Here is a 21,997-nt window from a genome sequence, read left to right on the forward strand (position 1 = left end):
GGCCCTTCCCCATGACGCCATTCCCATTTTTTGGGTGCATTATGTCCCTTTGAAAAATGAGGGGGGCGCCTATGCTCTGTCTGGCACAGGGCACCAAAAAGTCTTGTAACGGCTCTGTGTATTAACGTAGGGCTGCTTGAACCCTCAATCGGGCCCTGCATATAAATACAATGCCATTATTGCCAACTGCTAACTTCCCAAAGCAATTAGGACCTCATTCAGAGTCGTTCGAAGCGGCCGCACGGTCGTACGGAAAAAGGGGCCGGATATGCAAATGATTCCCTTGCAAGTTGCGTCCCTAAGTTCGGATCGGTAGTTGGTCGACCAAGGGGAGGAAACGGTCGGAAGACAAAAAAAATCCTTCTCGTACGCATTGCACGTCATCTCCGGTTTATATAAGGATTAATCGAGACCATCGGGACCCATCGGAACTGGTCGTAGAGCTTAAGGTTGACCATACCCTCTCTTAAGCTCTACGATCATGTCAGTGTAAAAACCTCCCATGTTACATGTGGCATGATTCTACGTTGTTAATTATGCACTCCCATAATCCGTATGCACTCCCATAAAACGCCGTTCGCATAATGAGGCACGCCTACGTTCGGATCTCCACTCCCCCGTTTTCAAGCACCTTCCCCTGTTACCACCCACAAACGCCTCCATCTGTCACTCAAACTACCGACCTGGCTGTGTTCAAGGAGAGAGTAGCGGCTAGTTTGCGCACGTGCACTGCGAACTTTACGCATGCGCAGTATAGTGAACATCGGTGGCGTACGTGCGGCTGCTTCGACCGACTCTGAATGAGGTCCTTATTGCTTCCCACACACTAATAATTCCAAAACATGCACAAACTATGCAATGTCCTACCATTGATGGTTCCCACCATTAAAGTTTTGCGCATACACGCCACAGATTCCTGATTCCCGTGCATTCCCTGCATGCAACCGAGTGAGTGCACTGGTGCAAACAAGCCGTCTTGTCGGCCTATGAATGAGAGAGTGGACGGCTGACTGACAGCTGAGGCTTTCAAGTCAGCACACACAGCTAGAATAGTGCTGGCAAGGAGGGCGGTGGCAGGCCAGCGGGTGGCCCAGTCACCCATTTCGACAGCACTGATGAACTGTTACAACACAACACTCACTGTATGTATAAGGCTTAGCTTAAGTAATGCGGCGTGCTGTCCGGAAGACACTAAGCTGGCATCACAGTGCAGAGCTACTACTGGTTGACAGCCTAGTAGCTCTGCACTACAGTGCCATTGTTAAATAAAAAACATCAGCTGGCGTGTACATAGCTACCATCTATGGCGGGAAACTGTTTGATTTTACGCCATCGATGGCAAAACTATCTGCCATCGGGTGATGGCCACTGATTGTTTAAAACCATTGATGGTTGATGGCAGTTGTGGATCCAGAGGTGGGGCTGCAGTGCAGTCTAAAGGTGCATACACACGGTCAGATTTGTCAGATCTGTCAGATGAACGATTTGAACGATTTTACCAAAGATTTGAACGATTTGAACGATTGAACGATTTTTGACTGCATTAAAATGAATGGAATCGTCCAAGTCTGACTGCAAACACATCAGATGTCAGATATTGTTATCTGACCATCGGGAACGCACATCGTTCATCGTTCAGGCATGTCAGATATGTCAGATTTTCCTTCAGATATGAACGATTGAATGATTTTTAAAATCGTTATAGTTCAGATCTGAAGAAAAATCTGACCGTGCGTATGCACCATAACATTCAAATCTGACCATGTGTATGCACACTGCCATTTCAAATGCTGCCAAACATAGATGGCTGGGACTCACTAGCAGTTGGTGTGGCTCCCATATTTGAATTTTGGACTGCGCTGCAGCCTCACCCCTGGAGCCGCCACTGGTCGATGGCCATTCCTATGAGGGTGGGGTCAGTGCCATGTGGCCATGTACATCCCCTAAACTATCAGGCCCAATTTCTCCCTAAATGTGTAAAAGTAGACAAATGCATAATTTTGTGTGGAAAAAAGAAAATACAGTTTTAATACTTATAATTTATGGCCGACCGTGTGTCCAGTATGTGGCTGCTCGCCATAATGATGGACCTATTTTTATGTGGAGGCCTGGAGCTGTAGTCCCATCTACCCCATTGTTAATCTGGTCCTGTTAGTAGCTATATATGTTTGCTGAACAAATAATGTAGTGACAATGCTATTTGTTTTAAGTTTTCAGTACTTGTTGTTTAACTGCCCATAATATTAATCACATTAATTATTATGACATTCTTCAAACTGTTTTGTATAAATTGTAATGCAATTCTATTTCTTTATACACTATATTCATAAAGTTTATTTTTAACACCCCAAGGGATTTTATTAATACTCACTATTCTACAACACAGAAAAAAGAAACATTTTGCACCCATATTGCTCTTTACACAACCATATTAACTGTCTAGTCCTTTTCCCACATCATTTCCCCTTTTTCCAATTTGTTCCCTTATCTTTGTGTCATTTCTGTTTCTTCCTTAGGCAATGTTACCTGCACACATGCTGCTGCTGTTTGATGCAATATTAAGGGGGGTATCCACTAGACGATAAAGTTGAACGATTGAACGATAATGATAAAATCGTTTGATAATCGTTTGAACATCGTTTGAAAATCATTTGAAAATTTAGTCTTTTAGACATCCTTTAGACATCTATCATCGTTCAAACATGCTGGTCAACCTGACGATATCGTCAGGTTCAGCATGTTTGCAGATGATTGATTGTGCCTGCACTGAATGACAGATCGTTCAGTGTGGGCACCCTGCAGTGTAGTGAACGACTGAACGATAACGATATCGTTATCGTTCAGTCTTTTCACTGTCGGGTAGTGGATACCCGCCTTTACCTGCACACAAGCTGCTGCTGTTTGATGCAATGTTACCTGCACACATGCTGCTGCTGTTTGATGCTATACACGATTCATGTAGCAGCTCCTCACTGGTCACACAGCTGCTGTTTTCTACAGAGAAAGGAGGAACATTTTATGAGAACAAAGTACTGATTTTAATATATATATTGTTTTTGCTTTTCATATCAACATTTCCAAAGGTTGTACTGCAATGAATAACACTTTCGTACATGAAATTATTTAAATGAGCAAAACAGTAATAAAGAACAGTCAAAACATATTTACTACTAAAACTACTAAAGGGGGCACACCATACGATAGACAGCACTCCCCCCTAAATGTGTAGGTGCCGGTGTAGGTGCCAGTGTAGGAGAGACAGAGCACTTTAGTGCCCTCCCCCTGTCTCTGGAAAATCTCATATTTTGTATAATGCTGGGTGATAGTGTCTGGTGATCACATAACAGGCCTGGTTCTGAGTTGCAAGCTATGCCAATATTCACGCAGTTCATGTGTCTGAGTCGCACTGAACATGCGTTTCGATTGTTACCGCATTGAGACAATTTGGATGCAGGGAGTGTGGTTTTTAGCGAGGAAACGGGGGTGGCTCTGCAGACATGAGTGTGTCGCTAACAGCGGCTGTGTCTAAAGATGCACAACTGCTCACACAGCACGCCATACTCAGACGGACTAACTGCACGCGCCATAGGGCATGCAGTACTTAGGTAGTGTTATTCAGGGATACTCAGTACCGCCACCATTGTTAATTGTTATAACTAGTTCCAGAAACAGGAGGTGGCAATGGTGAGGGTTTTACAAAACAGGGCATGTCACCCCCATTTTGTAGGCGTGCTGAGGCCAGGGTGTTTTCCAAAACATATTTCCTGGCCCCATTAGAGGGAAAACATCGACCATCCTGCATAACCTGAGGGTTGCTCAGATAGCCGAAGTTTACCCAAGTTATCCAATGGCTGTGTCCTTGGACGCAGCAGCAGATCACAGAAGCTAGCAGGAGGCTAAGACGCAGCTGCTGTGTGTACTGAGTACAACTATAAATAAGGCCCTATATCAGCTTTGGTTTTACATAGTACCTTCTTAAAAGAGCTATAAGTCTTTATTTGCTTTTTAACTCGTCACTAACCCTAACCTGAATGTCGACATTCTGAATGTTTACTCTATTTATGGGGTACATTGGTCAGGGCCGGTGCAAGGTTTCCGAGCGCCCTAGGCAACATTTCACCAACCGCCCCTGCTCTCTCCAATTCATAATATGCCGCGCAACAGTCTCCCCAGGTAAATAACATGCCACATAGCAGTGTCCCAAGTTCATAATATACAATATAGAATATTACACACAGCAGAGCGTCAAAATCATAATATACCTCATAACACTGCCGCCAATTCATAATATGCCACACGGCTGCGCCACAAAGTCAATATATGCCACTCAGCCATGAATTACGCCATTAATTTTTTTCGTGGACTCAGTGGCGCCCTCCAGTGGCTGGTGCACTTAAGCAGCTGCCTATGGTTGCCTAATGGTAGCACCGGCCCTGACATTGGTGTTTATAAGGGGTACATTGGTGTTTATAAGGGGTACATTGGTGTTTATATCAATAGACATCAGTACATTTTGATAACACTACAAGGCTCACTGCACTTAAATGTAGTTTATTTATACTTGAAGAATGTTTAAAGCTGCAATGGACCACAGTGTGCGCGGACTATCTGATAGTATGATTGCCACATTTGGAAGCACTTTAGAGGCACCCTGGCTGTACTGTATTTACGGCAGGTATCTACAGTAGCATTACTTGTTAGGCAAATAATATCTCAGGGACAGCAACTTCAGCCCTCTACGTAATTGCAGCTAGAATGTCTTTTCTTGACAGTTCAACTTACTGATGTAACGTGAGCAATTGAGCCAAATGAATTTACACTCAAATGTACAGAAGCCCCCTTAGAAAAAAATGAAAAAAAATATATATATTTCACCGTGCACTGGGGAGTGGGGCGCTGCTCAGCCCGGTACACAGCCAATGGGGGGCGCGATCAGGGTGATCGCTGCCCCCATAGGCATAGGAGACTGCTCCGGGTGCTGCTTTAGCAGCCACGAGCGGTCTCCCAGCGCAGCCAAGCACACAGGAGTGTGCTGGGCTGCTATGACTTAAGAGGGAGGGAGAGCGGTGCCAGGTTCATTATGGGTGTAAGGTGCAATCAGGGAGATCTTCAGTGAATCAGGGAGATTACTGCTATTTCAGGGAGTCTCCCTGACAATGTATGGTTTACATATAATGTATACATTGAATTCCATACTGTATGTGTTTGTTTTATATTATACATACAAATATACAGAGTCATGTATTGTGTAAATCAGTTTTTATTTGACTGCTGGTCGTGAAATCTAACAACATCCATATTCTATCCCTGTTAATGAGCCATTGACAATTGGAACAAAGGGTAAGTATACATGGACTGGTAGCTTTGTTTTTAACTCATTCTTACCTGAGTCTCCGCATGTCATCCACTTACAGGAGAAGTTGAGGCTTAGCTCACCTTCAGTGCAGCTCACACAAGAACTTAGCTGCCTGCAGTCCTCTGTGGAAGGAACAATGAACAACATTAGTGTCCATACTGCAGCCCCAACAGTCTTCTATGATCTGCAGTTATGCTTACCTAAGACTTACAATACCTTGGAAAATCACATATATTGCTATCCAAATATAAAAACCATTAAAATAAACCTGTCTAATAGATTAAAGCATGTTTGTTTTATTTAGAATAAATATATTGCTAAAAAATATTAAATAGCCATTTTTATTACCTTCCACCCCTAGGTTCTCCCAGGATCACCTCAGCCAGCCCATTATGTAACATGTAGCATGACTCAGCTTCTGAGTAGACCTGGGTGTGCTGCTCGCACCACTGCCAGATCTGATATAGCAAAGTGTAAAATACAATAATGCCATACGCCACTTCCGGGACTGAGAGAAAAAATCTGTGTACTCAGGAAATTATTTATTACTTTTCTTCCCTACATAGTTGCGATAACTTTTGCTGCGCCTTATGAGTTTAGGACTTACAGGATTGTCTACTAAATATAATACTGGTACAGCGTAAAGCATACTTACCGTCATTCAGCTCCCTTCTTCCGGGAGGGGACAGCCAGGCTTCTACAGGGGGAGTGACGTGGCATAAGGGGGCGTAGTGGGGAGACAATGCAACATTGGAGGTGGAGCAGGGGGCGTGACTGCGCAATTGTGTCATTGTGGCCTTAACCCCTCTTTACAATGCCGAGCATGAATCGCATCATCTGCCCCCTGCTGCTGGGGCATGTGTATGGGGATGCTGGGGGGGGGGGACCCAGGGCGACGCGGTGGGTTGCAAAGGGGTGGCGGCTGGCCGGGAGATTTGCCTACTTTTCCGAGCATCCAGGAGCGCCACCCGATTTTCGGGAGCCTCTCGACGGTTCTGGGAGAGTAGGCATGTATGGTGTAAATTTCATTTTTATGTGTTGTGATTTCTACTAACTGCTTGCACATGCTGTTCTGATGCACCCTGATGTACAACAGAAGGTGGTGTCATTGTTCATTTGTAGGCTTGCCACCTAGCAACAACAGGTGGGTTAGGCATCAAGCATTTCAACATATGGCTGCAGAGAGAAATAAAAAGTAAGTTCACCTTACCTACCAAACACAAAGTTTTCAGTTTAATAGGAAAATAACAAACAACTGTCAGATAGATTTTACTTTCTTCTACCTCAGGATGGGCAAATGCAGGATTCTTGCAGGACGCGGGCCTCCAACAGGCCCAGGCACGGGTAAAGAGTACCTGCTCACCCTCTTCCTCGGCACCTATGTGTCTGGGTGCTTTACACCTGTGTACCTGGGCCCATAACCTGTTGGAAATTATGTATGTGCAGCTGTTGATGTTGCAGAGTTATGTAGGCACAGACCAACTGATGACTCAAACTATGAACAGCCCAGTTACTTAACCAGTGGTGTTGGTTTATTAAAGTATAGCAGGTACAGCCATACGCACTGTTTCATGTACACTGGTAATGGAGTGGAGCTTAAGTGAAGCGGGGTTCCATACAGCTCACCAGCCGGTAAGTACTGTATATGCTGCTGACATGTAGCGGTGCAGGGATCTGGAACAGCTTTACATGAAGGTTTTAACCAGGTTCTTTTCAGGAGCTAAGTAGGAGACTTCTGCCTCCCAACATGTCACTCTTACACAGTAAAGACAAGATGGCCTCTGCACCTGCTCAGTAGTAGGCTCAGTGGCCATCTTGGAACAGGGCATGAAGCCTCTCTGGAGAACAGGAAGACTGGAGTCTGCGCAGTAGCGCACTCCTCTTTCAACAATTTTATATGCCCATCAGATCTTCTTCCACATGACATTTTTATGCCCATAAGACCTCCTTGCATTCATTTTATAATACCCACCAGTCTGATGAGGTGACAAAAACCTCTGTGTTATCCAAGTGAGGTGAAGAGTCAAGGGAAGGTGGCCTCAGCAGGTAAGACACCACCAGCAAAATTATATGGTTTATGACTCTGAGATTTAGGAATCTTCACAGCTGGTTTTCCTCGCCACATTCATTAGAGACTCGTTGGTGCTACATAGTCACACAGGGTTGCAAGATATCCCAGTACTCTTCTCTATCTGGTCATAGACTCTTTTGTTAGTGGCAAAATGACCAGACACTGAGCAAAGACCAATATAAAATTCAGATGCAGCTGGGTCATTATTGTTTGTGCTTAAAAAGAGAGAGGAATGTCACATTTGTTTGATACTTTGAGTCTCTAGTATCCTATAAATTTGACCTCCAAATAGTTATCAGCAGAGCTATCCTAATTTTCGGAAAGGTCTTTAATTATATCACTAACACCTGCTAGTCTCAGCAGCTATCCAGAGCAGACCTTAAGCTAGGTACACACTGTCCGATTTTTTTGATTGGGATGAGGAACGGGACGATTTTTCGGCAAATTGAAAGGCCCAATATCTGTGCTACACATTATTAAATTTTTTATTAGAAGCTACTGATTTTCCACCACACCACACTGATTTTTGATATGTCCACCCACAAGGAGGATGATACAGTGACAGGAGAACATAGGGAATGTGGGCAGATTTATTGAGAATCCACAGACACTGCTCGGAATTGGGAATTTGAGGCCAAGATTTTCATTCTGACCGACAGATCGGATAATCAAAGGAATGCGTTTGTTGATGTTTTCTAACTGTTTTATCGGGAAATGCTGAAACGATTGTTCATACACGCTATACAGTAAATCACCCGATTATTGGCTAATCAGCCCAATAATTGTATAGTGCATACCTAGCTTTACAGACCTGGCTGGAAAATATCCAGATTTTACTAATAAGGTAGATTCAGATTTGTTAATTGAGGAGATGAAGGCCCATTGTAAAAAAAAAGTTTTTTTTTCTGACCTCAAAGGATGTCAAGAAAGGAGTCTGATATAAGATTACCAAACTATGGAAGGTTCCAAAGAGAAGGTTTTCCATAAAGACCCCAATATGGTGGAAGAGTGGCAGTATCACACATCTGGACTTCCTTGAAAAAAGAAAAAACTATGATAAATTTATATTCTTCTAGGGCCAGAGTAACATTGAGGCGTATTCTTCACAAAGTGATGCAATTTTTATATTTTTTTACATATGGGGGAGATGTACTAAGCTCTGGGAAGTGATACATTAGAAAGTGATAAACTACCAGCCACTCAACTCTTAACTGTCAACTTACAGGCTGTGTTTGAAAAATGACAGTTAGGAGCTGATTGGTTAGCGGTTTATCACTCTCCAATTTATCGCTTTCCAGAGCTTAGTATATCTGCCCTTTAGGGAGCTATTGAGACTGATAGTGATGTACACACCCACATGGCACTGACCACACCCACACAGTAATGGTCACATCTTCTCTGCTTCTCACAATAGGTCTTTGATCATTTTCAGCCCCAGGGCCATATGGCCATTAATCTGGTCCTCTGTTCTTCTTAACGTCATCTCAGAGATACCATACCGGATTGGCAATAGATTCCCCCCAAAAGTATTTTCAATAATGTGATCAAGGTTAAACCTTCCATGAGGTTCTGATGTTAGCTCTTGATCAAGGAAAAACACAACTGGTGGATAAATATTCCAAGTGTTGAACCAATCACCATTTCCTATCAGAAACTAGGATGGTTCTCTCAGGCCAGTGCTCAATGTGCTCAAATCACAATTTATCATAAAAAGCTGTTGAATGGAAGGTTTGGCAGATACCCCACTTGTTTATATGTAAGGGATATTATTGCATCAAGATTTAAAGAGCCTTTCCCTTCTATATTTATTTACCCAAAGCACAGATGATTATTTACTGGAGAGAGCACCTTTTTTTAATGGGCTGTAATGGCATTTAGCCTTTCCACTACCATCTATACATACACTTGAGTAATAAAACCAGTGGTGTCACACCTACAGTACATCATTGCATTATTTATTTGGAAGACACACAGTGCATCTGGATCACAGCACCTTAGTGCCTCACAAGGATTAAACACTTTCCCTTCTCATGAGATCGAGCTTCACAGTAAAAAAGCCAACATCGGTTCTAAACCTCTTACATACTAATTCATTTCTGGGTTGCTTCCACTCTGACAGTGGCTCTTGGAAAGTGACTAGAACAGTGCAGGAATTTGTATAGAAGACCTTACAGAAATGCAGTTATTCACTCTGATAGCTGGCAAAAAATATAGATAGCATTATCCTTTATTTTTATGGTGCAAAAGGGTGCCGCAGCATCATACAAATGTGCAAAACAAGAAGACATTGACTTACTATACAAAACAATGCAGGAAAAGGACATGGTTTACAAACATTGCTGTATCCGCTATCATAACACTTTAATAAGCAGCAGGGCGGCAGCAACTAAAGGTTAGGTGCCATTGTAGGGAGTCTAAGATAGTGTAAGGGAAAAAAGAAGCCCATGAGGGAAGAGGGCCCTGCTCTGATAGCTTACATTCTAAAGGGGAGGGGCAGACAGATAGAAGTGACACAGATGGAGTAGTGAGGAAGGAGCAAGACGCGGTGTGTTAGAATGAGAGGTGGAAGGCTTTGATGAAGTAGTGGGTCTTGAGAGCCCATTTGAAATTTAGTAGAGAGGTGGAGAGTCTGATAGGGAGAGAACTCCAGAGGTAGGGAGCAGCACGGGCAAAATCTTGGAGGTAAGAGTGGATGGAAGTAATCAGTTGGCAGGAGAGGCAGCATGCATTTGTTGAGCAAAGTGGGCGGGCAGCAGTTTGAAGGGAAATAAGGTCAGATATGTAAATGGGAGAGGATTGGGTGAGGGCTTTGTAGGTGAGTGTGATTTCCCTTTCTCCAGATTTTCTGCCAGTGCTGCTCCTATGGAGAAAATGACAGACTATTCTGGTGTTTGTGATTCACACCAAATATATTTGCCAGACAATAATTATCTGACGTAACAGGTAACACACTATCACATTGTTGGAGTCTTCTTTGGCCATCTCCACCTACTCTCTTATTTCTACCTCCTTACATGAGCCTTAAAGAAAATGTGTACTTAATGAATTGCAGAGATTTCTCTAAAAAAAAAAGCTGCACTGGTGAGTAGTCAGCTATACACATAAATCTGTGAGAGTTGCAGACTGCAAAAGTGGTTTGTTCCCAAGCAGATTCAAAGGGTCTCCACATAGCTTTCCATGGACAAGAAGACAATGATTTTGTTCTCTAGCTCAATAGGATGGCGGGCACTACTTTAATATCTCTATGCAGGAAAACACTGCAAATCTGAGATTGAGCGGTTTAGAAAATCAAAATTTTAATCACGTTTACCAGTAGACCTAAAAAATTTGCCAAATTTGTTAATTTGACAACAATATTAACTAGATGGGAGGCACAAAAAGCAATATCATTCATAAGAAGAACACACCTTCTGGAGCCCACCTGTGGACCCTCATGCATAGCTTCCAGTGCACAAATCTCTTGCTTTATCTCCAAAGTACAGACAAAAGGAGCATGGAAGATGGATGAAATGTCTTTTTCATGTGAGGATCTGAGATGTTCCTATGCAATTGCCCACCAGCTCTGTTGTTGAAGGTACGACACAAGATCAGGGTGGCACAGTTAACCCAAATCATTGTGGTATACCCAGTTTGGAGTTGGACAGTCAGAAATTGGCTTCCCGTTATTAGTCACTTGAGCAAGTGCCCCAAAAATCCTCTTCAGTTCTCCAAGTAACTGCTTTCAAGGCACTCTGTTAGACACCCGTCCTCCCTGCATGTGATAGCAACATTACTGGATTGCTAACAAATAGAGGGCCTGATTCAGATTTGGGAATAGAGTAATAAAGAGCAAGTAACTGAGCATCTTAGTAAAACCATGTTGCACTGCAGGTGGGGCAGATGTAGAATGTGCAGAGAGTTAATTTGGGAGGGGTGTGCTGTTAGAAATCTAAATTGCTGTGTAAAATAAAGTTGTCCAACATTTGTGGACTACATGTACAACCAGCCAGTATTTACCCCACATGCATAAAAAACTGTATGTATTTGCACCCCTTGCAGTGTAACATGGTTTGTTTAGGTGCACAGTTACTTGCGCTATCTTCTGAATTAGGCCCAAAGTGTTAGCATTACATACTTTGATTAATGCTTCATTAAGGCTTTGTACCAGAGATAGATATTGCACTATAATCAGAGAGAATTTAATCATTAGGGATATTAGAAAAACTCTATTCAAATCTCCAACATTTGCCCTAGATTTCTTAGCTACTAAATAAGAGCTGGCATCTTCTATGAATAAATCATATGGATCTGCACTTTCCCTTTTAGTTCACAACATAATACCAAAGTTATATGTTTGCCTGCTGTATTGTATCTGCTTCTTCAGAGCTATTTTGCCCAAATATTCCAATATTTGGGTTACAAAACTTTCTTGGCTTTTTTGCCCTCAGCGAAGACATGTTTATCATGTGAATTGGTCTGTCTATTAACATTGGTTTTTAAGGCAATAGGTGGAGAACTGGTTATCATTCATGTTACAGGTCCCAGGATAACACAGCTTTCATTGAGATACCATGATATTTTGAAAGTGCACACTAACATATCCTCTTTCAGTCGGCACAACATGGAATTTGAACTGATAAACGATACTATGGAGCCTAGGGGGTATATTTACTAAAGTGCGGGTTTTTAGAAGTGGAGATGTTTCCCATAGTAACCAATCAGGTTCTACTTAACATTTACCTAGCACCTTCTAGAAGATAATAGCTAGAATCTGACTGGTTGTTATGGGCAGTATCTCCACTTCTAAAAACCGACACTTTTGTAAATATGCCCCTAGGAGTCTATTTAGCAAACTAAAAAAAGATTTTCTCCAATATTTTAGCTGAAGAAAGCCATTTTTTTGTTACTCCATATTTATATATTTGAAAAGTGCGTAAAAATCAGTGAGTTCTCCGTCTTTTCACTCATCTGTCTAGTTCTTGCAGCCCCCATAGGTTTTAATGGGGTCTATTGTCAGACGGTATTCATATGAAGGAGAGAAGCATCTCTCCTTTCTTCAGACAAACATATGGACTAGTGATAGGGTCAGTTATAGGGTCAGGCTTGCCACCTGTAGCTATAACCTGGTGTTCAAATAGGGGTGCACTACTGCACAAACTCCTGTCTTCCTGTTCTTCAGGGAGGCTTTATTCCCTGTCCCAAGGTGGCTGCAGTGATCATTATTGAGCATGTACCGGGGCCATCTTGTCTGTATTGTGTAGAGTGATATAGTGGGAGACATAAGTCTCCTATTTAGCTCCTATTAGAAATCCAGTTAATACTTGCATATAAAGATGTTCTAGCATCCCTGCACTGCTACCCGAAAGCAGCATACACTCACACTGGCTATATAGAACCCTGCTTCACTCCATTATCAGAGTGCATGTAACAGTGAGTACAGCTGCACCTATAATACTTCAATAAACCAACACCACTGGTTAAGTAACAGGGCTGTTCATAGTTTGAGTCATCCACTTGTATGTGCCTATATAACTCTGCAGTATCAACACCGGCACACACATCATTTCCAACACATGGGAGAGACTTACCTATATAGAACTCCAGAGCCATTTAGACAATGTATTCCACTAAATCTTCTTCTGCGGCGCAACCTCCACCAGGTTTTTCACTGTGGCCGGCATCTCTCCTGTTGCTGGGTCCACCCCTGGTACTGTTCCTGCTGGCCCTGCATGCGCTCAACAATGTGAAGTCTTTATGCCGATCTTCACATTAGTGAGAAAGGAAGGGAAAATCTTCCCAGGGACAGTCTTTTATCACATGGGCAGTCCCAGCATATACTCATTTAAATATGACGCTAAGAAAAATTTGAGAAACGGGGATAATGACCTCCAATTAAAATGTTCAAATTGTGTTGCTTGTCAGCCTATTTTATTTGCTCCATTGTAGAGGAATGTCTCTCAATTGTTTCTGACTTGTTGGAAACTGTTCTAGCCTGGACTATATGCTACTGTTAGAGGTTGGGTTGCCATGACTATGAGGGATGCCATTATCAATACTAATCAAATAAGGGTCACTCACTACGCCATGCAGCTTCTACTAAGGCAGCAGCAAAGGACATAACTTTACAATCAGTCATGCATTCTGCTTGCTCATCCTCGGCTCAAAAACATCACTGGAGGCCATCTGGTTTACAAAAGATCAAGTTTCTCAGAGCAACCACCAGATATGGGTAATCTGCAGTCTGCACACCAGCTGTTGCTAGGTGACAAGCCTTACAATGATCAAAATACAAGGTTTCGATATGACTGGCAAAGTTTCTTTGATCTAAGGCAACAGAATTTCTGCCTACCAACTGCTCACACCTTATGCAGCCTACCCCTATTCCTATGTGAAATATCTGACATATGTTATTTATTATTGTATTGTCTGCTGTCTCCTCTAGGTCCAGCTAGGGACCAAACAAGGCCGAACACCAACATGGCTAAGTAGACAAACTTAAGCTTCATTTCACAGTACAGCTTGAGAAACAGTTGTGGAGAGTTCTAGAACAGCTGCCAGTTTACCAGTGTATTATATTCTAGTGCTATAGTTTGGGGCTTGGAATTCAACGCATGTTGGTTGTAATTGCTCCCACATTACGCATACAAAACTCAGGGGTCTATTTACTAAGCCTTGGATGAATGGAGATAAAGTCCCAGCCAATCATCTCCTAACTGTCATTTTTCAAACACAGCCTGTGACATGACAGATAGGAGCTGATTGATTGGGACTTTGGCCCTCATTCAGAGGTGGTCGCAAGAAGCGAGCGCTCACTCTGAATGAGGGTAGCCGCTTGCCTTTTCAAGTGCGGCCTCCTGGTCGCTAGCTAAGCTGTGGGTTACCACCCACAGCTTCAGCGACCGACCAGGTTGATGGTCACGATGGTCAAGACCATCGCGACCATCGGGGCTTGCGACGAGACCCTAAGGTTGGGTCTCTGTAACCGCAAGCCCCAGGGAGCTTCCTGCTCTGATCCAGCAGGAAGCTCCCCACTGACATCAGGCTGCCCACAAAATGGCAGGCATTCCTTAAGGAACGCCTCAGTTTGTGAAACCACCCCCCCTGCCACACCTACAAAACGGGTCGAGCTGTCGATCACCATGGCAACAAAATTTTTTAACTACATGGAAATCTATGTTTTTTGGTGATATACTGTACAAGAATTTTAAATGAACTGCAAGGGGGGGCTAGAAGTCAGGATTTGCATGACCTTTTGGTTTTTCTTTGCACTAACCCTGTTTTAATGGAACACCATTTGCTCAGTCTACATGACTAAGATCCAGAAAGTGTGCAGTTATGCACATAGAAAATAATGTTATGGAATGCACAATACAGTCACCTTATGTTTAATGTCTTAATGACAATCAAACCAGTGAAAAATTGAGGCAAATTAACTAACCCCTGTTGTTTCTTCACCACCTTCAACTCTGTCCTCACCCCACCCCCTCTTCTCCCCTCCACACTCTCTGCTCTTGAAATTTGCCACTCACTTCACATCTAAAATTGATTCCGAGGGCTATATTTACTAAAGTGCGGGTTTTTAGAAGTGGAGATGTTGCCCATAGCAACCAATCAGATTCTACTTATCATTCATCAAGCACATTCTAAAAGATAATAGCTAGAATCTGATTGGTTGTTATGGGCAACAACTCTACTTTTAAAAACCCACACTTTAGTAAATATACCCCCATATGACATGAGATCACATCCTACCAGACCCTCAGCATCCCAGCCTACCCCTTCCCATCCATCTTGTCAACTTTGATTTCTTTTTTATCTGTATCTGGGATGAAGTCATGGCCCTCATCCATCCCTACCCCCCTTGAATCCATCTCCGCCGTCTCCTCCACTGTCTCTCTCCTTTTGCCTGTTCCCATCTAACCCACCTCTTCAATTACTCCCTCTCATCAGGCACTGTCCCCTCTACATTCAAGCATGCCCTTGTTTATCCCATTCTTAAAAAACCCACCCTTGATCTTAACACTCCATCTCCAACTACCGACTCATCTCTCGACTCCCTTTTTCCTCAAAACTCCTTGAGTATTGTCTACAACTGCCTTTCCACCTTTCTTTCCTCACACTCCCTTCTTGAACCATTTCAGTCTGGATTCTGTCCTCTCCACTCAACCAAAAATGCCCTCACGAAAGTCAACAATGACCTCTTTGCTGCCAAATGCAAGGGCCACTACTCTCTGCTAAGTTTTCTCGACCTCTCAGCTGCTTTTGACACTGTGGATCACCCTCTCCTCCTGAAAATTCTTCACTTCCTTGGTCTACATGATACTGTCCTCTCCAGGCTGTCCACCAACCTCTCTGACGGTTCCTTTGTATCCTCTCATGACTCCATTTCCCCCCGACTTTCACAGTAGATGTCTCCCAAGGTCCTGTTCTTGGACCTTGTCTATTCTCCCATTTAGGTTAACGCATCAGCTCTTTTGACCTTCAATACCATCTCCATGCTGATGACAATCAGGGTCTGATGCAGACCCGCTCACAAGTGCAATGCGTGCGTGCGCGAGCCCCGATGCGAGAGAGAAATCACTCGCTCCGGGGCTCGCAACAAAGCAGGGCGGCTGTCGATGTTGATCGACAGCTCGCCCCGTTTTGTAGGTGGGGAGTGGGAGTGGTTGGCCAAATGGAGGCATTCCCGAAGGAACGCCTGCCGTTTGAGGGCGGTCCTACTGACATCACTCGTGATGTCAGTAGTTGAGCTTCCTGCTCTATTAGAGCAGGAAGCTCACTGGGGCTTGTGGGAATGATACCCTACCAGAAGGGTCTCGTCGCAAGCCCGATGGTCGCAACCATCACCTGGCAAAAACAGGTTGCCCAGATTCAGAGTGAGCGCTCACAAAGAGTGTCCAGCTCTGAATCAGGGCCTCAGATCTAACTTTCCTCCCCTGATCCAGGAGCTTATTTATAATGTGTGCAAGGTGTGTGGTGCACACGGGCTCTTGGGTTCAGGATGGCCCACACACCGCACACCCTGCAGCCAATATCATATAATTACCTCTCTGTCGGCCCGGCACAGGCTGCAGTGCTGAGAAATCAATGAGAAAATGGTCACCGAGGCCATTTCCCAAGTGATTTGCGCTTGCGCAGTAAAGATGTCCCAGGAACATGATGTGGGCGCCATGTTTCCAGAGACCTGCGCATGTCAGACTCTGGCACAATGCCAGAGTATATTGCAGTGCTGGAGAGGAGGGGGCCCGATCGGAGCCTGCACACGGGCCCCCTCCTCGCTTAAAGCATCTCTGTCCTGACCTCTCCCCTCTCTCCTTACTCGTATGTCCAACTGTCTATCTGCTATCTCTTCCTGGATGTTCCAGCGCTTTCTTAAACTTAACATGTCTAAGACTGAACTGATCATCTTCCCACCCTCCTGCATAACCTCCCCTCCCACAATTTCATTATATATTGACGGCATAACCATCTCCTCTAACCCCCAAGTGCGCAGTCTTGGAGTTATAATTGACTCCTCCCACTCCCCCAAACCACACATTTAGTACCTCTCGTAGTCCTGCTGTTTCCATGTCAAAACTTTTTCCAGGATCAGACCCTTTCTCATCTTGGATGCTACTAAGACCCTTATCCACTCACTGGTCATATCTAGATTGGACAATTGTGACCTCCTATCTGGCCTCCCTGACTCCAACCTCTCTCCACTATAATATGTCCTCACTGCTGCTGTCCGGCTCATCTTCCTCTCCAAATGCACTACATATGCCTACCCTCTCCTGCAAGCCATACACGTGTTCCCTTTCCCCTTCAGAACTCAGGCCCTGATTCAGAGCCGGACGCTCTGACAGAGCGCTCGCTCTGAATCAGGGCCGGCCTTCTTGTTTTTTAGAGCGGCCTCCTGGCCGCTCGCATAGCTGTGGGTGACCACCCACAGCTATAGGGAGGGGCCAGAAAGATGGTCGCGATTGTCAAGACCATCGCGACCATCGGGCTTGTGGTAGGATCTCATTGCCGGAAGCCCCAGAGAGATTTCGGCTCTCACAGAGCCGAAATCTCTCCAACTGACATCACTTCGCATGGGAATGCCTCCGTTTGGGCAGCCACTCCCCCGGCCCGCCCACCAAAGGGGGCGTGCTGTCACTCAACATCGACAGCACGCCCCCTTTGGTACGAGACCCTGAGCAACGGTTTGCCCGTCGCTATCCGGGTCTCGCGCATGCGCACGACGGAGCCGGCTCCGTCGTGCGCATGCACACTGGGTCACCATCGACCTGCTTGCGAGCTCATAGCGCTCACGAGCGGGTCTCAATCAGGCCCTCAATTCAAGCTTCTCTCACTCAGGCCCTCATTCAGAGGCGGTCATTAGTTGCAAGCGGTCGCACTGAATCAGGGCGGCCGCTTGTATTCTAAACGGCCGCCTCCTTGTCGATCATTAAGCTGTGGGTTACCACCCACAGCTTAACGACCGACCAGGTTGATGGTCGTGGTGGTGATCACCACCGCGACCATCAGGGCTTACGACCAGACCCTAAGGTTGGGTCTGGGCACTCGTAAGCCCCAGGGAGCTTTCTGCTCTGATGGAGCAGGAAGCTCCCCACTGACATCACTGATGATGCATCACTGATGATGTCAGTGCGGCCGCCCGCAAAATGGTAGGTGTTCGTAAAGGAACGCCTCCGTTTGGAAACCACCCACCTGGCCCGCCTGCCAAACGGGGGCAGCTGTCGATCAACATCGACAGCCGCCCCTTTGGTAGCGAGCTCCGGAGCGACAGAGTTTCTCTGTCGCTCCGTGGCTTGCACACGCGCAGCGCGGCCGCTGCGCATGCGCAGGCCTAACCATCGAGTCGGTTACGAGCGCATCGGCGCTCGCGACCAACTCTGAATAAGGTCCTCAGTTATAAAGCAATCACCCAATCCTCTCCCATTTATATCTCTGACCTTATCTCCTGTCACACTGCAGCCCACCCTCAAATGTACACAGCCTCTCCTGCCAACTGATTACTTTCTTCCACTCCCCCCTCCAAGATTTTGCCCATGCTGCTTTCTACCTCTGGAACTCTCTCCCTTTCCCTATCCGACTCTCCACCTCTCTACAAAACTTTAAATGGGCTCTCAAGACCCATTTCTTCAACAAAGTCATCCACCTCTCATTCTAACCCACTGCTCTTGCTCCTTCCTGACTGTTCCATCTGTGTCACCTCTATCTGTCTGCCCCTCCCCTTTAGAATGTAAGCTCTCACGAGCAGAGCCCTTTTCCCTCATGTGATTTTCCTTCCCTTACTTATACTATCATCTACTCCATACTCCCTACAATGGCACCTAACCCTTGCTTTATGCCACCCTGCTTATTTGAGTGTTACAACTGCTGATGCAGCAATGCTATAAACCTTGTACTTGTCATGCATTGTTTTGTACTGTAAATCACCGTTTTCAAGTTCTTGCTTATTTGTTTATGTACTTTGGGCTTTATTCAGCAAGGATCGAAACTGGGATTGTGCACGCAATCGGCGATTGATGCTTTCTGCGCATGCTTATGCATCTCAGTACGCATGCGTGAACCGGCCACTGCGATCGGGACTGCGATCTCAGTGACTACGCAAACCCATCGCAGGGTGATTGACAGGAAGTGCCGGTGGGGGGTCGGAGAAACGCAGGTGAGTCAGGGGATTTGAACGCCGTTGCAGGGGCATGCATAAATTATCCACTGCGATGGCATACACAGCTTGAGTACTCACTGTGTATCCGAAGGTTAGCAATTTCTGAGTAAGGTCTGACCTTGTGTAAGTGTGCGTGAGGCTGCGATGGTACTCGATGTTACCGATGGTTTTGCAGTCTTGCTAAACCATTGTAAGGAAAGGTGGGTGTCCTTATGTAGTGTTGCGACGGCATAGACATCGGAATGGATTAGCATATCCATTCATCACAGTGAGACTACGTGCGTAATCGCAGCCATGATCGCAGTTGCAATTCTTACTGAATCAGGTCCTTTGTTAGGCAAAGCAGAAACCTCAGTGGTGCCAAATAAATAAAGAATAATAATAATAAATAATAATAAGACTGTAAGCTCTACAGAGCATGGACACTCAAGGTGCTTCCTTATTGCAGTTGTTGACTCCCTATATTGTTTTCTCTAATATCAGATTATAGGCATTATGTTAGTCACTTAAAATTAATAATAGTATACATCTAAATGTAGTTCTTATTGGAATATGGTTAAGGAGTGGTAAGTACACTAATCCATGCTAAACAATGTGTGGTGTACTCAGCAATTGCTGGATACATAACGTATCCCCATAGGCCGAGTAGCACTTCCACTTCAGTTATCTTACTAGCAGCATAGTATAGTACATTTCCAATGGTCTTTTCTTAACATCAGGGGATCAAACAAAACATAGTTTTTGTTGTCACATAAATCATTATTAGTTTAGATTTTTTTTTAATGTGCTACTTCCCTAAGCTCAAAAATTTATACAGTATGTGCTACCTACAAATAAGTGCAGACGCCCCTGGATCAGTCCTGTTCCTGTGACAAGACCATGAGAAATCGCCTCAGTGACTTTTACCTTAGCTGCCTTTTACCAGTCTGTTTCCTCTATTCATTATTAATACCCCTCTTTGCTAATCTTTCCATTTTTCTAGAACAAAACCCCAAACACTTTTCTTTTACTTATTCAAAACCCAAAACACCACTTAAAAATATTACACTGGTGCTGGGATACTAAAGCACAAGGTCTTTTCTTATGGTTGCACTTGTAAGAACAACTAAATAATTTGCCAGGAAAAACTGCTTGCACAGAGCCCTGAACGTTATATATAAACGAGCAACAAATTAAATTTAATATTTACTAAACGTATAAGCTTTCTTCCACAAACACACGCCCCCAGCTTTCAGATACTACTCATCATAAAACCCAGCTTAGCTATTATTCATAACAGTAAATATATATAAAAAGCCAAACACATAACAGGATACAATGTGGAATGCAAGCCTGCTGCCTGGAAGCCAGAGGAGGACTTTACCAGGGGAGTAACTAGGTTACTTGAAGGCCCCCTAGAAAAAGTTTGTAAGGGCCCCTATGTACCACCCAATAGTGAAAAATGTATATAACACATGTACATTTGACAAGAAAGATGCCCCCCCCCAGCTCTGGGCCCCATAGCAGCTGCACCCCTTGCACTTATGGTAGTTACGCCAATGGACTTTATCCTTTCAAATTGCTATCTAAGGCCACTTTTTGAATAGAAAGAGCGACAGTTACATGTCTTAAAGCGTGACTGTCACTCTGCAAAAGAAGGACAGTTAACACTGTAACCTGTGAGTGATTCCTTAATATACACTTTTATTATATTAGTGATGATTACCGTTTTTCATGTTTGCACTAAGCATGTTTTTCTTCGTGCAACATTCTCCTTAATTGTTACCCTTTTAACTTCTCATCAGCCTCTTGTGGTTTTCTCCTTTGTCTCCCATACATGTATTCCAAATATTAGTGCAACATTCTCGAATCTATACTCCCATAAATTACCATACCCATATACTTTATTATATTTTTATTCCATTACTCTTTCTCTTATGACTCACTTACTTTTGTGCCTCATTCTTAACAATTCCCTATGCCATATCTACACTTAATTTACTGTTCTCTGTTTACACTGCTTCGTAAGCCACTGATATGATCCAAGATTCTAATATTTATTCTAAATTGTGTCATGCTTTAATATATTTCTTATGTTTTCCATCATATTTAACTCACTCAGGTTGTAATCTTTCTTGTATTATTGCAAGACTGCTTACTCTCTATTAATGAAATTATTTATTAAATATCATATTATTCTGATAATAAAATAGTGACTCACAGATAATAATACACACCTCTACTACGCAAAAGCATAAAATATCCCGTCTGTGGGAGTTTCCATTTGCTGATAAAGTACTTACCTGCATTACAGTGTGATAACACAGCAGTGAGAAGCACAGCAAAGCAGAGGAACTTCATATCTACAAAAGCAGCAAATAATGATCTGCACAAAGGAAAATGCTATGCAATGCAGAACACAGAGAGAAAAAAATACCTCTATAGGGAATGTTTTGCAGAGCAATAAGATGTTCTATAGGACAGGCTCTGTATGCAGCAATTTGTCTCTGACCTGGTAACTGATCAGACAAGAAGAGGAAATTGAGCTGATGACAGAAACCTGAGCCAGGAGCAGAGCATTTCACCTGAGGAGACAGAACCCTACCGAGCCATACACTGGTGATAAATACAGCCCTGTGTGGTATCTTATAATAACAGGTGGAAATGGGGCAATGTCTAAAAAAAAAAAAACCTAATTTAAGATATGACACTTAAAATCAGACCAAATTCTAGACTAGAATTTCTTTTGGGACATTGCCTTTGGATTGGCATATACTGTATGGCAGGGTCACATGATCCCTTTTAAACTCTTGCCTACTCTAAACTATTATGTTTAATAATTAAATGTACTGTTGTCATTTTTAAACAACCATTGTATGTCCAGTTATATTACAAAAAAAGTAGTTCCTCCCATAGGTCCAATGAATAAATAAATAAATAAATAAATAAATAAATA

General features: G+C 43.8%; 1 protein-coding gene across 1 annotated transcript in view; it reads right to left on the bottom strand.

Moving 5' to 3' along the window:
• The window catches only part of CD164L2 (CD164 molecule like 2), a 47,880-nt gene extending 26,478 nt beyond the window's left edge, over window positions 1-21,402 (bottom strand). The window contains exons 1-3 of the mRNA XM_088442113.1: window positions 21,345-21,402; window positions 5,386-5,478; window positions 2,917-2,994 (exon numbers count right to left, since the gene is read on the bottom strand). Of these exons, the coding sequence (XP_088298239.1) occupies window positions 2,917-2,994; window positions 5,386-5,478; window positions 21,345-21,402 (229 nt within the window). The remainder of the gene's footprint in view (window positions 1-2,916; window positions 2,995-5,385; window positions 5,479-21,344) is intronic.
• Between the last annotated feature and the right edge of the window lie 595 nt (window positions 21,403-21,997).

The sequence above is a fragment of the Taudactylus pleione genome, unplaced genomic scaffold, assembly GCF_031769625.1.
Source record: "Taudactylus pleione unplaced genomic scaffold, aTauple2 ptg000305l, whole genome shotgun sequence".
Classification (NCBI taxonomy): Eukaryota; Metazoa; Chordata; class Amphibia; order Anura; family Myobatrachidae; genus Taudactylus; species Taudactylus pleione.